The sequence below is a fragment of the Cetorhinus maximus genome, chromosome 7 (genome assembly GCF_964194155.1).
Source record: "Cetorhinus maximus chromosome 7, sCetMax3.hap1.1, whole genome shotgun sequence".
NCBI lineage: Eukaryota > Metazoa > Chordata > Chondrichthyes > Lamniformes > Cetorhinidae > Cetorhinus > Cetorhinus maximus.
Window position 1 is genome coordinate 64,537,259 of NC_135885.1, and position 18,762 is coordinate 64,556,020.

General features: G+C 42.1%; 1 protein-coding gene across 11 annotated transcripts in view; it reads right to left on the minus strand.

The window, feature by feature from the left end:
- The window catches only part of LOC144682835 (mitogen-activated protein kinase kinase kinase kinase 4), a 337,463-nt gene that overhangs the window by 20,737 nt on the left and 297,964 nt on the right, over window positions 1-18,762 (minus strand). For all 11 annotated transcript variants that reach the window (XM_078545618.1, XM_078545613.1, XM_078545610.1 and 8 more), the window contains one exon: window positions 6,155-6,289. In XM_078545618.1, coding sequence (XP_078401744.1) covers window positions 6,155-6,289 — 135 coding nt within the window. The remainder of the gene's footprint in view (window positions 1-6,154; window positions 6,290-18,762) is intronic.

The window sequence follows — 18,762 nt, forward strand, 5'->3', positions numbered from 1 at the left end:
TGACTCTTTGGTCATTCAGTTGTGATCTTTCTCTGTAAAGCAAAGATCAAAAGAAACATCCTGGCATTTATTAGAAGGCTCTAATCCTATCTTTTTTCTCTTCTGATGCCAATGGACTGCAATGTATTTCCAGCAGTTGCTTTTGTTTGTTAAGATTTGGCATGTGGAACAGGGGGAAGGGAGAGGAGAGAAGAAATCACATTGAGAAACTTCCTTTTTGAAAGCGTGATGTTTTTCAACAATATTAAAAATCACTTTTGCTTCTCCATTTCTTTCAAGTCTCTTCCCCCAGCTACATGGCAATACACACAATTTACAATGTCACTCTAGCTGATCACTATAAAGTTCATAATGCAATGGGCCGATTATTGTACAAAAAATGTTTAATCCCTAATAAAAAACATGAAAAGTAGGTGCTCAAACCAGATTGTGTCAGAGGGTGGAACTGACTACCAGCATAAACCGATTCTTGCAGGAAAGATGGGAAAATAAAGAAAATTTGCTTTAAAATCTTTTTGTACATTGAGAAATATGTAATGAAGCTTAGGGGAATTGGGAGGGGAAAGAGAGAAGAGCCTTTTAACAAAATCAGGTGTCCTTATTTTGCATTGAGAATAATGGTGATGCTGATGGTAAATCAGACCGCAATTTCCAGAGTCAGCACATGCACAGTTAAACATGAAAATCTGGACCTTGCTCTGAGTTACCTTACTCTTCCAGAGACTGCTCTACATCAGAGCCTCACCGCTTCAAGGGGAGCAGGGCATAAAGCAGCCAGACTGCGAGAGGAGCGGGGCATAAAGCAGCCAGACTTCAAGAGGAGCGGGGCATAAAGCAGCCAGACTTCGAGAGGAGCGGGGCATAAAGCAGCCAGACTTCGAGAGGAGCGGGGCATAAAGCAGCCAGACTTCGAGAGGAGCGGGGCATAAAGCAGCCAGACTTCGAGAGGAGCGGGGCATAAAGTTGCGAGAGGAGCGGGGCATAAAGCTGCCAGACTTCGAGAGGAGCGGGGCATAAAGCAGCGAGACTTCGAGAGGAGCGGGGCATAAAGCAGCGAGACTTCGAGAGGAGCGGGGCATAAAGTTGCGAGAGGAACGGGGCATAAAGCTGCCAGACTTCGAGAGGAGCGGGGCATAAAGCAGCCAGACTTCGAGAGGAGTGGGGCATAAAGCAGCTAGACTTCGAGAGGAGCGGGGCACAAAGCAGCCAGACTTCGAGGGGAGCGGGGCATAAAGCTGCCAGACTTCAAGAGGAGTGGGGCATAAAGCTGCCAGACTTCGAGAGGAGCGGGGCATAAAGCAGCCAGACTTCGAGAGGAGCGGGGCATAAAGCAGCTAGACTTCGAGAGGAGCGGTGCACAAAGCAGCCAGACTTCGAGAGGAGCGGGGCACAAAGCAGCCAGACTTCGAGAGGAGCGGGGCACAAAGCAGCCAGACTTCGAGAGGAGCGGGGCACAAAGCAGCCAGACCTCGAGAGGAGCGGGGCACAAAGCAGCCAGACCTCGAGAGGAGCGGGGCACAAAGCAGCCAGACTTCGAGAGGAGCGGGGCATAAAGCAGCCAGACTTCGAGAGGAGCGGGGCATAAAGCAGCCAGACCTAGAGAGGAGCGAGGCATAAAGCAGCCAGACTTCGAGAGGAGCGGGGCATAAAGCAGCCAGACTTCGAGAGGAGCGGGGCATAAAGTTGCGAACCAGGGGCCAGTCAGAGCCGCACTCGGAAAGAAAAATCGAGATGTGACATCACAGGAAAGCAGGTAGTGATCAGCTGGTGAGTATTTTCTATTTCTCTTATCTAAGCTAGGGAACTTCGATTGGAGAAAGTAGAACATTAATTGAAATAAGAGTATAAGCAGAACTAGAGGCACCGATTAAAATTTAAAGTAAAGTAATTGGTTAATTAAAACATTACAAAGATGGCAGGGCATGCGATGCGTTGCAACAGCAGCAAGTGGGAGCTCATGGACTCCAGTGTGATCCAAGGCAAACATGTCTGTAGTAAGTATCCGTGGCTCCTGGAACTTTGGCTCAGAGTTGATGAGCTGGAGTCTGAACCGCAGACATGCGATGTATCAGGGAGGGGGAAAGGTACTTGGACACTTTGTTCCAGGAGGCATTCACACCTCTTGGACTAGGGTCTTCTAATTTGGCCCATCGTCAGGAACAGGGGGGTGTAACTGCAAGTGAGGCAAATATGGGGATCAAGAAGGTAGGAGGGGAGGAGCCTCAGCCTTCGCAATTGTCCAACAGGTTCGAGGTTCTTGCAGCTTGTATGGACGAAAGCGATGGCTGCAGGATGGATGAGCAAACTAACCTTGGCACCGTAGTACAGGAAGCCATTTAAGTGGGGGGAATCAATAGGAATGTAATGGTAACAGGGACAGTATAGTTAGGGGGATAGACACCATTCTCTGTAGCCGAGAGCGAGAGTCCAGAAGACTGTGCTGCCTGCCTGGTGCAAGGGTTCAGGACATCTGCTATGGGCTGGAGAGGAACTTTCAGTGGGAGGGGGAACAATTCCATTGTCGTGGTCCAAGTTGGTAACAACGACATAGGAAGAACTAGGAAAAAGGTTCTGATGAGGGACTATGAGCAGCAAGGGGCTAAATTAACAAACAGAACCTCAAAGGTATTAATCTCTTGGTTATAACCTGAGCCATGAGCAAATTGGCGTAGAGTAAATAAGTTTGGTGTGGGAGAAATGAGTTTCGATTCATGGGGCACTGGCACCAGTACCGGGAAAGGGGCAGTTGTACAGTTGGGACGGTCTTTAGCCAAACTGTGCTGGGACTAGTGGTCTGGCGAGTCATATAACTGGGGTGGTAGAGGGGAGCTTCAAACTAGATAGTGGTGGCGAGGGATCAAGTGAGGGGTCATGTGATAAATTAAAGAGAGAGGACGAAGCATTTAGGACTATATCAGGGAGAGAAAGAATATTAATCTAAAGGAACTTTAAGTGTCATAGCATCCACTTTGGAAAAAGACAGATTATAGTTTGAGAGAGATTCCAGAAAAACAACCAGCTTACATCGGCTGCATCATGACTGGAATTTCAGAATCACTGAAGGAACAATCAGAACATTTTTTTAATGGACTTTAACTTTTATCAATTCCACTTCCTCCATCCTGTAACTTGGTCTGTTTTGCCAGTGAGTGCATGTTGCAGGATTCTTTTTTAAAAAAAAATCATTCACAGGATGTGGGCTTTGCTGGCTGGGCCAGCATTTATTGCCCATCCCTAGCTGCCCTTGAGAAGGTGGTGGCAAGCTGCCTTCTTGAACTGCTGCAGTCCATGTGGTGCAGGTACACCCACAGTGCTGTTAGGAAGGATGTTCCAGGATTTTGACCCAGCGATAGTGAAGGAATGGTGATATATTTCCAAGTCAGGATGGTGAGTGACTTGGAGGGGAGCTTCCAGGTGGTGGTGTTCCCATCTATCTGTTGTCCTTGTCCTTCTAGACGGTAGTGGTCGTGGGTTTGGAAGGTGCTGTCGAAGGAGCCTTGCTGAATCCCTGCAGTGCATCTTGTAGATGGTACACAGTGCTGCTAATGTGCGTCGGTGCTGGAGGGAGTGAATGTTTGTGGATGTGGTGCCAATCAAGCGGGTTGCTTTGTCCAGGATGGGGTCAAGCTTCTTGAGTGGGAGCTGCACTCATCTAGGCAAGTGGGCAGTATTCCATCATACTCCTGACTTGTGCCTTGGACAGGTTTTGAGGAGTCAGCAGGTGAGTTGCTCGTCGCACAATTCCTAGCCTCTGACTTGCTCTTGTAGCCATAGTATTTATATGGCTCGTCCAGTTCAGTTTCTGGGTAATGGTAACCCCCAGGATGTTGATAGTGGGGGATTCAGTGATGGTAATGCCATAGAACATCAAGGGACGATGGTTGGATTCTCTCTTGTCGGAGATGGCCATTGCCTGACACTTGTGTGGCGTGAATGTTACTTGCCACTTGTCAGCCCAAGCATGGATATTGTCCAGGGCTTGCTGCATTTGGACATGGACTGCTTCAGTTTGAGTCACTGCGAATGGTGAACATTGTGGAATCATCCGGACCATCCCCACTTCTGACCTTTTGATGGAAGGAAGGTCATTGATGAAGCAGCTGAAGATAGTTGGGCCGAGGACATTACCCTGAGGAACTCCTGCAGTGATGTCCTGGAGCTGAGATGATTGTCCTCCAACAACCACAACCATCTTCCTTTGTACTAGGTATGACTCCAACCAGCGAAGATCTTTCCCCGATTCTCATTGACTCCAGTTTTGCTCCGGCTCATTGATGTGACACTCAGTCAAATACGGCCTTGATGTCAAGGGCAGTCACTCTTGCCTCACCTCGGGAGTTCAGCTCTTTTGTCCATGTTTGAACCAAGTCTGTAAATGAGGTCAGGAGCCAAGTGGCCCTGGCGGAACCCAAACTCGGCGTCAGGGGTATCTTATATTTTTACCTGAGTGAGTTTTTAAACAATAAAACTAACTCCTTGTTAACCCAAGAGATCTGTCTGGCTTATTACTTCATATAGTTTACATATAATCAAGCACATACTGAAAAATCTCAATTTTCTAAAAATTATCACCAACTTTAGGAGGCAAAGAGAGGTGAATTTATTCATCCCTTTGGACTTGGTCGTAACAGCACGGGTGGAGGATTGGTTAGCTAACAGGAAGCAGAGAGTAGGGATAAGGGGCCATCTCTGATTTGGCAAGCTCTAACTACTGGAGTGTCACAGAGATCAGCGCGTGGCCTCAACTATTTACAATCTGTACCAATGACTTGGATGAAAGGACTGAATGTATGGTTGCTAAATTTGCTGAAGACACAAAGATAGGTAGGAGAGTAAGTTGTGAGGATATAAGGAGTCTGCAAAGAGGTTAAGTGAGTGGGCAAAAAATTTGGCAGATGGCATATAATGTGGGAAAATGTGAACTTGTCCACTTTGGCAGGAAGGCAAAAAAGATTCTTTAGAGATTCAGAACCCTGTAATACACAAATCTGGGTGTTCTGGTACATGAATTACAAAAAGTTAGTTTGCAGGCATAGCACAGGGTGGATGCTGAAAGGATGTTTCCCTTTGTGGGAGAAATTCGAGCTAGGGGGTCACAGTTTAAAATAAGGGTTTGCCCATTTAAGATGGAGATGAGGAGAATTTCTTTTCTCTCAGAGGGTAATCAGTCTATGGAATTCTCTTCCCCAGGGAGCAGTGGAGGCAAGGTCATTGAATATTTTTAAGGCAAAAGTTAGATAGCTTGTTGATTGACAAGGGAGACAAAAGGGGTGGTCAGGAAAGTAGAATTGAGGTCACAATCAGATCAGCCATGATTTTATCAAATGGCAGAGTAGGCCCAAGGGGCTGAATAGCTTACTCTTGCTACTAATTCATATGTTCGTATCGAGTACTTAGCCAATGTTTACTCAGTAAACATATAAGAAAAGGGTAGGGCTTGTGCATTCTGGTATAAATGAATTTTTAAGGGCGTGATAAACCATAATTATCAACAACTTCTCGAACACTGAAAATTTAATTTCACAAACACAAGCTGGTATTTTCCAGCCCTCATGCCGGTGGGATCTTCCAGTGCCGCTGATGTGAATGGAGATTTCAATGGATCGGCGGTCCCACCTCACGGTCGGGGTGGCCGGGGGTGGGGGTGAAAGAGTTGGAAAATTCCAGTGACAGAATCTCATTCTTTCAGAATTTAATTAGTGCTGTATCTTTTTTTAAAAATTAAAACAAAATGGTTTTCCTTTATCTTTGCCTCTTGTCCAATCCCACCTTTCTTTCCCATTTATTATTTTGTTTTCTGTACCCAAGCTTACAATGAACTAAATCTAATGTACATTTCCTCGTTTTTACTTATTGCACACAATATATTAGGCACAGCCAGGTAGAGTTGAGCACATGAATTCTTCTTCACAATGTTCCTTCGCCACAACATCAGCATTTCCAGCAGCACTCGTGTCAATAATATTTTCAATTATGTATCATAATGCCAAAAACTGATTTAATAAAAGGACTTCACCCACACAAATACTACAGGTCAATGACAGATGAAAATAATGTATATTTCACATAATTTGTAATGCTGCAGGACATGTCAATTGTTTTTGCAACTTTGCTACTTTTTGAGTTTTTTGAAGATTTTTGAAGATTTTCTCACCAACTTTGTAGTGTACACATCCTTCCAAGTCCCCAACTGTTGTCCAGCCTTGCTTTTTCTCTACTTCAGGATCATTGTGCAATATCTTGTTTCTTAACCAGGACAGGTAATATACTCGCAATTTGTTTTTCTTCCCTTTAAGCAGATAATACAAAGTTATTGATGCTTACATTTTAGAAGAGAGTTTAACTATATAATGTAATATAATAAAACTATATACCAAAATATTGTAACAAGAGTATTAGTTGTAAAGGTATGCTCGTGAATCTGCAGGCAACAGCGCTTTGGATGAACTGAAGCTAACAGAGTTTAACAATTCATATCTGGCCTCATCTCACTGAAGTTTTTTCAGTCTGTGTGTTGATGTACCTGCCTGGCTGAAATTTGGAGATTGTCTGAAGCAGATCAGACCAGAGATCTTCTGTTGAATCACTACACCTGTTTACCTAATGTTTGCTGTTTAATAAGCTTATTTGACAATTAAAGCCTAAATCACAATCTAGTGTAGTATAACGCTAATGCACCTGAATTCAAGGAACATCATTAGAGAGGGCAACAAAAACTGCTGAACTAAAGAGAAATAGGTTCAGTGCTTAATACCTAGAAACATCATACATATGACGACATACCTAAGCAAAGTGAAAATACTTCCAAGGAAGATAAAGCTCACCTATGGCATTGATCAATGAGGTAGAACTCCAAATACAGAGGAGCAAATCTACCATTGCCCTTCCCCTTCTTCCTAATATAATTGTAATGGCATCAGGCACTCACAGACCAGCAATCCAAATTTAAAGCAAGTGGAGCTATAAGAGTATTTACAAATTTCACAAGGACTTGAGCAGTGAAGAGGTCAATGGAATTAGCCCATTTAGATGTTAAACAAAATGAAATGTGAAACCAGAGAAGAACCACTACTCAGGGCATGGGGAGAAGGAACACTGTCCATCAGAACTGGAGACATTAGGCAAACAAACAGGAGTACTGATGATTTCTTAAAGTGAGAAAGCTATTTTTATAATGAAGGCAAATTCGAGCACAAAACTTTTCAGGGAATAATTTCACCAAATCAATCTGATACCAAATTTTTCTGAAGAATCATGAAATAATTTGTTTTGCAGGGCCATTTTAAATTATTAGCAAACTACCATAAGTATAAGGAGCTGAAATTGGGATACCATTACTCAACAGTAAGACACTCAATTTCTTCACATAGATCCAATAGAGATCGAAAACTATGAAAATGTACAATGTGCTATTATTGCTAATTTTGACATAATACTTGAAGTACAAAGGTAAAAGATTTTTCTTTAAGAAGTTGCATAGAGTTCCACACAGTCCTTCGGGAACTAATCAATCAAACTGGAAGATATTTGGAAACTGTGGCAGAATGGTGAGAGTTTAACGATTATAAATGCGTGTCAATTAATTTAGAAGCAACTCCAGTTGGTCTAAGAACATGTCAGTTTGACCAGTGGATGCAAAGTTGTTACACAAATGAGATGACATGGCTTGAGCACAGAATTCCAGCAAGCAAATGGGTGGCCAGATTCTTCCCATTCCTGCAATATACTGTACAGAAAGACCTGTAATGCTTCAACACTACCAATGTCAAATCTGCACGATATTAAAACATAATCCTTCCTCCATTAATTGTGTATCGGACTACTGGTGCATTGCAAATCATAATTTCAACAATCAGTTGCAAACTTGCTCCTTGAGACATCATAATTAAACAAACTGCTTGCAGATTGAACATGTTTACATACCAGATAACTAGATAGGAGAGTTCCAAAGTTTTGAAGCTGACTTAACACTTTTAAAAGTTTCACAATTACAAAAGACAGGACAGTATGTCTAGATCACTGGGAAAGATCCACAATAGTCAATACAGATTTTAAAACTATGAATTATAAACTAGAAGCTGTGCATGAGTCAATATATATAGGCAATTATTATGAAAGCAAAATATTGCAGATGGTGGACATATGAAATAAAAACAAACAACGCTGAAAATACTTGACAAGTGGAGTTATTGTTTCAGGTCAGTGACTTTGTCAGAACTGTTAACTCTACTTCTCTCTGTACAGGTTCTGCCAGCTGTGTATATCCAGCATTTTCTACAGGCAATATTATCTTGGCCAAAACAATATTCATGGTTCAATAAAAATAAAATTATAGTACATTCTCTATGAGGTCTTCTTGTGACGCAGTGGATAGCATTCCTGCCTCTGAACCAGGGGCTCTGGGTTCAAGTCCCACTCCAGGACGTGATGGCTATGAAAGGTGCATTCATAATGTGGCTAAACAGGTTGATTATCAACCTATAAATTCTTCCAATATCCCCAAGGCAGGCAGTAAGAGTGGGAGAGTCTCCTGGTCAGCAGTGTTTGATGTGGAGTGGCACCCATCAAACTATAGCCTCTGGCAAAAAGTTGGCAACCTGTTCTTGGAAAAATTAGCTATGGGAACAAACATAAGCACGTGCTTTGTCTGCCTCCTGTGTCATTAGATACGGAAAGCTAACATTCTCTGATACAAGTATCATATTGACTGCTGACGACAGATGAGAAGGAACTAAGAATATCGTTTGGAAAGATCATCTGAGCAAGATAGTTATGGCATGGCATGAAGTTCTAAAGGATCAAAGCCTCTAGATAATTTGTTTCTCTTTGATATGAGATGAAGGCAATTTATTTTTTATGTATTAATTGAATAAGTTGGGGAAAATGCAGTTGAAATCATTTTTGAACATAGCATTCCCATTCAAATTTATTAGTTTAAATTATTAAATTTTGTAACCCATCATTTTTTGCAAGAAGCACATTTTCTGTCCGAAATGAGCAATCCATCACTCACTAAAGAAGTACTTCAAACATTTCTCTAAAAATAATTGTTTTTGTAATTCTAAGGATGGCATTCATATTCTTTTTTGCATAGTATTTTGGAGTTTTATATATGTTTATGTAACAAATATTTTGTAACTAGGTGTACCTCTCCCTTATTGGTGTTTGCCCATCTTAAATCTTAAAACACAATGATCAATTTGCCTTTTCTAGTCAGCTGCCATAGGTCGCTCAGTCCCAATAAACAAGAACTGTTGATTACAGGGATACTACTTATATTCACAATGAGATTTAGTAAGAAAACCATTAAATATTTTTGCAATACATTTCACTCTCAGCCATTAAAGGTACTATTCCATTTCCTGTTAAATTTTCCATTTCAATAGTGTATTATTTCCCAGAATAAGGGAACAGAAATGATTTGCCCTCAGTTATCAGTCACTGTTCTGTAATCAACTACTCGAAAGTGTGTTAGCATAATATTCCAGAGCATTCTCGCATCAACTAGAGTTTAGTTTTGCACTCTTAATTAATCAAACTGGAGTCCCCAATCTTGGGTATGCTGTCATTGGATTTGTAAAGCAGAAGGGTGATGGCTTTCCACTGGAGAACAAAAATGGGAATCAACTTCAGCTGCTCTCACTCATCAAAATGCTTAACAGATGCATGGTCGAGTAAAATCTTATAAATCACTGTAGTTTGGATCAATTTGTAATTCACCATTTTTAACAATGATAAAGAAAGCCCAAAAAGTTTGTATACTGATTTCAGACTTGGCCACAAGTCTGGACAGTGCGCACACGTTTCAGAAACAGAGCATTTGTCTCATTTACAATTTTAAAACTGAAAATGTAACAGAAATATTTTGATTTTTTAAAATCTAAAATAACAATAGAACCTACTCTAATAAAATAACAATGGTTTTGTTTACTTCACAGCAAAATGTTTCACTGACAGTAATTTCACAGTACCTCTACTCCAAAGGTTTGACAATTTTCAAGAAAGCCATACAGTAAAGTTCATGTACAAGCTCACTTAAAGAAAAGTCCAACCTAATTACAAGTACACAGCATAACTACTTTCTGACCACTTTTCCCTCTTGTACTAAGTTCATTGTTCACCAAATATTCATGATGTTTGTTCTTCACAATACATAAGTTAATTAAGCATTCAATTATTTATCACCACCACACTGGGCACCATAAAAGAAAAATTTATTTCACAGCAAAAGGTCTCAAATTTAAAAATTTTGATGCTTAAATCAGTTTCTTGTCTGGTTACATGCTCTGGGCTAGAAATTCCAAGGAGTGGTGATCACAGTCAGATTATCACCCCAATTTTTTTTTCCTTACACTAGAATACAGTTTCACTTTTCTCGTCCAACCTTCCAACACGGGCTGGGTGAGAAAAGTGCAGAGCAGGTGTTCAGGAATCCTCCCGGTGTATGGGAAGGAGAGTTGGGGGAAAAAAAGCCATGCCCCCTTATTTAGGGGACTAGTAAGTATGGGAGAAAGGTCAGGGGGTGGCTGTGGGGGGGGAGCGAAGAGAAGAACGAGACACCGGGGTGTTTTCCGGAAAAGGTGGGGGGGGGGGGGGGGGGGGGGGGGGTTTGACGGGCGAGTCGGGAAGGTAATCAGGCAAGGGGTGGGAGGGCTAGTCAGGAGGGGATTCTGGGGTGGTTGGGAAGAGATTCAGAGGTCAGTTGGTGGATGGGAGGTTAGTCAGGCTTACATCAACGAAGTTAGTGCTTAATATCACTGATCAGATGCAGAATGGTGCTGCAACCCAGTGGCTGCCTCAGGAACAGCAAATATAAAAATCTCCCATAAGTCTCTGGCTTCGATTGGGTCAGGTGAACAAGGAGGTAGATTTTTTTTCTTCTTTCATGGGATGTGGGCATCGCTAGCAAGTCCAGCATTCATTACTCATCCTCAATTGCCCTTGAACTGAATGGCCTGGTAGGCCATTTTAGAGGGCAGTTTGAGTCAACTTGTGGGTCTGCAGTCACATGTAGGCCGGACCAGGTAAGGATGGTAGATTTCCTTCCCTACAGGACATTAGTGAACCAGATGTGGCTTTGCAACAATCGATGATAGTAGTCATGTTCACCTCTATGAGACTAGGGACTTCTTAATTGAATTCAAATTTCACCAGCTGCTGTGGTGGGATTTGAACCCATGTCCGTGGGTCACTAGCCTGGGCCACTGGATTACTAGTCCCGTGACTGTCGCTCAAATTCATGCATTTATATTGTATCTCGATGTAACACCTGATGCTTTCTGCTTCACTGCAGAATACCCGCAATAGGACATAGAGATTTACAGCCATGAAAATCGCTTTCTGCTTCACTGCAGAATACCCGCAATAGGACATAGAGATTTACAGCCATGAAAATCGCTTTCACACAACTGCTCAATCTCCCAAAGACAAAGAAAAGGGGAACAAGATCCTTCAATCCCAATGGCCCCTTGAAATCAATATTAAATGTAACGTGATACTTAGAACAGCTCCATACAAAGAAAGGAAGCATGTTGAGGGAGAGTAAAACAAGAATTCAAACTCCTCAAATCCTTTTATGACCTCTGGCAATAAACATACCATTGGACTCATTTAGAGTCAGACATGGGGGGAAAAGACAACTGTGAGATTCCAGTAAATCAACATCAGGAAATAAAGACAGTGTACAGAAATGGATTCCAAATACTGTCCCTGAAAGACTGGCTCTATTGATTTGGCTAGAGAAAGTTTGGTGCATGCTGACAAAACCAAAAGGCCTGTCCAAGTGTCCCAATGGAGTCAGGGTCCCTTGTGTTTCTCTTGTTTCTAGGCCCCTTTTCCCCCCTTAACCCTTCCCCTCAATCATGCATGTTATTTTTTTGAATTGACTTCAATTTCTGATGACATCTTAGCCTAAAGCTAATCTATCTAAAAGGTATTTTGGCACCTCCACCTCCATGCCACCCTCTTCCTGCATTTATTATTTTGCAGGATACACTGACCGAATTTCAATATATAGAGTTAACCTGCAGATTCTTAAGTGCACTTTTTACCTGCTATGTGAACTCTACTGAAGTCATTATTTACAACAAGCTGTAATAGAGATGTCAAGTAATTTACAACCATTTAATTTAGTTTGCAGAACTTTGCGTTAAATTTGAGACATTCATAGTCCCTCATTATGATTTGCGTTAATTTGGATACAATAAATTAAACTCATTCTGTGCTTCAGTTCTGAAGAAGTCTATTGGACTCGAAACGTTAACTCACAGATGGTGCCAGACCTACTGAGTTTTTCCAGTTTAGTTTTTATTTCAGATTTCCAGCATCTGCAGTATTTTGCTTTTATTTTAGATTAAACTCATTGTTTTAATCAAAATACCATCAATACAGTATTTTTTCCTTGCCAAAATTCAATAGATATCATCATTAAACCCATTAAGTGCATTATTACAATGCTTTTTCATCATTTATCATGTCTGCATTTAATACTGTTATAGGTGTCCGTGAGAAAATTCATTAAATCTTCCCACAAATCAGCATGTCAGGGTTACAATAATCTCAACATCCATGATTAAATCCTTCACTGACGCCTCTCGATATCAGAATACAAGAGATAGGAGCAGGAATAGACCATAGGGCCCGTCAAGCCTGCTCCGCCATTCAGTATGATCATGGCTGATCTTGGGGTCTTGAAGTCCACTTTCCTGCCTGCTCCCTTGATTCCCTGAGAGACTAAAAATCTGGCTTTCCCAGCCTTAAATAAGAGAAATCGCTATTAGAATCCACAGCCTATTAATCCATTCTGCTTAAAGGGGAAGCAGTGTTTGAAGAACACTTTTTATTCAAGGTACTTTCCCATTTGATGAAAAAAATGATTATAAAAATGAGTGAAATACTTTTGAAAACTCAAATCTTTACCTTCGATAGAGACCCTACACGGTTGAATAACTATGTGCAAGGACTTTCTGTGGCATTCCAAATCAAAGTAACTGAACAGATCCACTGAAAGCTTTGGGGGCTGAGACTGGGACTTCAAACTAGCCTTATACTTTCTTTAAGCCACCCAATCCGAGAAAAAGCTATTTTTGTGCTACAGGGTGGATGCTGAACACCGGAATAAATGTAGCAGCTTAAAACAGCAGCTTTCGAAGTTTCCTGTGTGGGATAGACGCTGCAAATATTGACATCCTCATGCTTGATGGTATTAGCTACCCAAAGAAAACATTGCTATTACTTCAGGAAACCTGCTTTTATTAGCACTGAGCAACAGCAATGTGTGCGGGATTCTAGATTTTCAACTTAGCTGCCCAGTGTAAGACAACCATTACACTGTCAATTCACATCACCAGTTTTATACCAAGGTGACAAATTGAAAACTTTCCCTCCTGTGTTTTCAGTGCATGTGAGCTCAATCCCTAACAGAAATCTGATTACTTCCTGGACGCCCTGGGACTCCTCACATCTTTCCCAGCTCTGAAGATCAGCTCAAACTTTCCCAATATGAGCTGGCTGAGAGAAAATTCACAACAGAGCTGCTAATGTAAAAGTGTTACAATTTAATTACTCAACAGACAGTTAACAGTTACACTGAGGTCTTGCACCTCATTATGATGTTCGTCAACAAGAAGCCAAATGCGTTTATTTCACTCTCCCCTCAATTGAAATCTATTCATTTTTGACACATTTATTTGCCTTACCTTAAAGATCAAGATGCTCTCTAATGGTAGGTGATAATTGGAAGTCCCAGCTGGACCTCAGAATCACACTGGACCATCCCCACTCATGCTGACCCATCATTGGAACAGAGGCCTGCGGAATTCTGGGGATTGTAGTCAATTCCACCCATCTTGATGCGATTGAATCATAACCCCAGAAAACCCTTTGCGTCTAACCTCCCTGCATTGCCCCGGCATTCAGGAAATTATGGAGCTGCCCGAGTCATGAAGCAGTCAGCCAGTCAGATGCATAGAAAAGTATTTGCTGGAGGCTGGGTCACTGTGGGCATTGGGGCCCAGTATTTTGCACCTTGCTCATCCTCCTCTGCCGGGCCTTAACTGAAGTTTACCCAGCATATCATGGCACTGGGATGGATCTCCCTGGTTTCATCGTCAGGTAATGTTTCCACTGGTTCTCCTCCCAATTTTCAATTTCGCCTTTAGCTATCCAAAAGGGTCAACTTGCCTTCCGCCCAGTGGCTGGAGATATACAGAGCTGATGGCTGTCTGGAAGCCACCTTGATGTTCTCGATGTTCAAAACCAGTGCCATTAACTCGATTCAGTGACCCCAACAACAACGTAGCAAACACACGCTTCCATTTCAGGGGTTTAATAGAGATATGCCCACTTCGGGCATTCTATCACAGAGGGTCTGTGGAACATTTATAACATGTAAGAAGCAAAAAGGTTACGTGGGCAAAAGCAGGAAGTTCAGGGAGGATGGGAAAACGGACCACAGCACCATGGACAAGTTGGAGCAGTGAAAAGGAATATAGTAGTGGTAGGGGGCAGTATAGTCAGTGGGATAGATTCTGTTCTCTGCATCCATGTGAGAGTGCGGAAATCCGTGATACAGGCCTGGTGCCAGGGTTACGGACGCCCCTTCGAGGATGGAGAGGATCTATAAGGGGAAGGAGAAAGATCCAACTGTCATGTTCCATGTGGCTACCGATGACATAGGCAGAACAAAGAAAGAGGTTCTGCTGAGGGAGTATGAACAGCTGGGGCTAAACTAAAAAGCAGACCACAAAGGTAATAGTCTCTGGATTACTACCTGAGCCATGAGCAAATTGGCATAGGATTATCAGGGAGTGATAAATCAAAGATTGATTTGGAGAAAAGGGTTTTGATTCATGGGGCACTGGCACCAGTCCTGGGCAAAGAGGGCTTTTTTTCAGTGGGGCAGGTTTCACTTGAACTGTGCTGGGACCAGCATACTGCCAAATCGAATAACTTGGGCTGCAGCTAGGGTTTTAATCTAAATAGCGGGGGTAGGGTTCAAGTGAGGGGAAATTTAGAAAGTTAAAAAGAAAGGACAAGGCATTACTGCAGCACAGCAATACAGATAATTATAACCAGAGTGCAACAGGAAAGAACAGAGCGTACAAACATAACAGCACAGGTCAGATAAGGGAGGAATGATAAAAAAAAATTAAAAGCTCTTTATCTGTCTGCACGCAGCTTTGGAACAAGGTAAATGAACTGATGGCACAAATTGAACTAAATGGGTATTTTTAGAGAGACGTTGCAACCATTCAGAGGTACTTGACATTTTGAAAGGATAAGAAGAAAGGAAAAGAATGTTAATAAGTTAATAAGATCAATTATCTTATATCAAAAATAAGATCCGTTAATAAGATCAATATAATAGTGAGAAATGATCTTGGCTCAGATGATCAAGATGCAAAATCAGTTCTTCTGGTGATAAGAAATAGCAAGGGAAAGCAGTTACTAATGGGAGTAATTATTATAGGCCCCTAACAGTAGCTACACCGTAGGACAGAGTGAAAATCAAGAAATAATGTGCGCTTATAAGAAAGGTACTGCAATAAGCGTGGATGACTTTAATAATCACATAGATTGGACAAATCATACTGGTAAAGATAAGCCTAAGAACGAGTTCATATAGTGTATTTGTAACTGATTTTTTTTAGAATATGTTGTGGAACCATCCAGGGAATAGGCTATTTTAGGTCTGGTAATATGCAATGAGACAAGATTAATTAATGATCTCATGGTAAAAGACCCTCTTGGGAAGAGTGACCACATGTTGAATTTCACATTCAGTTTGATGGTAAAAACTTGGGTCTGAATATAGTGTCTTAAACTTAAATAAAGGCAACTACAAAGGCATAAAGGCAGAGGACTGGGAAAATAGATTAAATGGTAAGACAGTAGATAAGCAGTGGCAGACATATAAGGTGATATTTCATAATTTTCAAAGATAATATTCATTTAGAAAGAAAGGTTCTATGAGAAAGTTGGCAAACTAAGGAAATGAAGGATGGTATCAGATTGAAAGAAAAGGCCTACAATGTTGCAAAGATTAGTGGTAGGCCAGAAGATTGGGTAAATTCTAGCAACCAATGAAGATTGATGAAGGAGAAAATAGATTATGGAAGTAAACTAGCAAAAAATATAAAAACAAGACAGCTAGAGATTCTGTAAGTATATAAAAAGGAAGAGAGTAGCCAAAGTAAAAGTTTGTCCCTTACAGGATGAGACATTGGAATTGGAAACAAGGAAATGACTTTGGACAAGTTGTGTGTATCTAACTTCACAGTGGAAGACACTAAAAACACCCCAATAATAAAAAATCAGGGGGCAAAAGGGAGGGAGGAGCTTAGTTATTTATTGAAGAAACTGGGACTAAACAAAGTCCCCTGGATCTGATGGCCTGCATCTTAATGTCTTAAAAGAAGTGGCTGCAGAGATAGTGGATGAATTGTTTGCAATGTTCCAAAATTCCCTAGATTCTAGAAAGGTTCCAATGGATTGGAAAACCACAAATGTAATATCCCTGTGTTAGACAGGAGGAAAACCATAAGACCATAAGACATAGGAGCAGAAATTAGGCCATTCGGCCCATTGAGTCTGCTCCGCCATTCAATCATGGCTGACAGACAGCAGGAAACTATAGGCCAGCTGGCCTAACATCTGTCATTGGGAAAATGCTGGAATCAGTTATTAAGGGATTCGTAGCAGGATATTTAGATAATCATAATTCATAAAGCCATTCTGATTCTGCTTGATTGAAAGGAAAATCATGTTTGATAAATCTGAAGGTGTAACAAGCAGGGTGAAAAGGGGAACCAGTAGATGTCATGTATCATGTATATTTCCAAAGGGCAATCGATAAGGTGCCACATAAAAGGTTATTCCATAAGATAAGAGCTCATGATGCTGGGGTGATATATTGGAACAGACAAGGGTCTGTTAATTAACAGGAAACCAAGTCGGGGATAAATGGGTCATTGTCAGATTGGCAAACTGTCACTAGTGGGGTGCCACAGGAATCAGTGCTGGGGCCTCAACTACTTTCAACCTTGAATGAAGGGATAGAGTGTACTGAAGCCAAATTTGCTGATCAAAAGATAGACAGGAAAGCAAGTTGTGAGGACGACACAAAGAGTCTGCAAGGGGATATTGACAGGTTAATTGATGGTGTGGAAAAATGTGAGGTTATCCACTTTGGCAGGAAAATACAAAAGCAGAATATTATTTAAATAGAAAGAGACTACAGAATGCTGCGGTACAAAGGGATCTGGGTGTCCTTGTGCATGAATCACAAAAGGTTAGCATGCAGGTACAGCAGGTAATTAGGAAGGCAAATGGAATGTTGGTCTTTATTGCAAGGGAAATGGAGTATAAAAGTCGGGAAGTCTTGCTACAGCTGGACAGGGCATTAGTGAGACTAGGCCAGGATATTTCCCTTGTCGGGCGGGCTCGGCGGAGGCGAGCAGGAGCAGTCGGGAAGCCGACCGCCACCCGCGATCAAGCCACGACCGCAGTTTCACGCTGGTGGGCCAATTAAGGCCCGCCCAGCATGAAACACGTGCAGCAACGCTCAGCGCTGTCTGTGTGTGGGGTGGGGGGAGGAGGAGGGCGAGTGGGGAGCTTTGTGCATGCGCATACATGCGCGCAAGAAAAGCTCCCCGAGTCACAGAGCTGCCTCAGGGAGATGAAGAGTTTTGAAAATTAAAAATAAATTGTAAAATGTTAAAAAAACATTTCCCCTCATGTGACTCTGTCACATGAGCAGGGACGTGTTATTAATGAAATATTAACATTTTAATTTTATTTTTAATTGCTGTTGGAAACCTCATCCTACCCGTGATTGAGGTTTCCGAGGTTTCCTAAAAAATGCAAGGGCTACTTGGCCTTTTCACCTGCCCGCCAACCGTAAGGTTGGACAGGCAGTGAAAAATTTCATTTAATTGGTAATTTAACGGCCTTAATAGGCCTGTTAATTGTCCATGGGCGCACTGCCGACTCCTGCGCGCCTCCACTGAACGAAATAGCACGTGAATGCACGATGACGTCAGCACACTCGCCCGACATCATTGTGTGCCATTTTATGCTCGTTCGGGTCGGGTCCACCAGAACTAGTGTAATATTCTGGCCCTAGAGTACTGCGCACAGTTATTTAAGGAGGGGCATACTTGCATTGGAGGTAGTTCAGAGAATTTTCACTTGATTGATTCCTGGGATGAAGGGCTGTGTACTGAGGAAGGATTAAGCAGATAGGACTTATTCTCAGTGAATTTTAAAAGAATGAAAGATAGTTGTCTTGAAACGTAAAAGATTGAGACAGCTTGACTAGGCAGAAGCTGAGTAGATGTTTCCCCATCTGGAGGAATATAGAACATGGGTGCGTAGTGTTACGAGATCCAGACTTATCTTCGGGAGGCTGGGAGCTACAACTCCCAGCATTCCTTGGGAGTTTCCAAGTTTGTGCAGATCGGGAGTGGGCTACGCATGCGCTGCACAGTGTTTTGGAGTTCTCAGGCGCCTCTATGAAGGGGGAAAGAAAGAAGTGGCATGAAAACCCTGGTCACATAACCAGGAGTGAGGCAACATAGCCAGACAGAGTCCCAGACAGGGAACAGGGAGAGCTCCCAGTTAAGCAGAAAAAGGGCTGCAGTTGGCCATTTTAAGTAGTGAGGGTGCAGATGAAGCCCTGGGGATCCAAGAGGGCAGCAGAAAGTTGGTGACTCCGTGCTGTGGGCCATTGGGGCAAAGGTAACCCTTTGGAGCAGGAAGTAT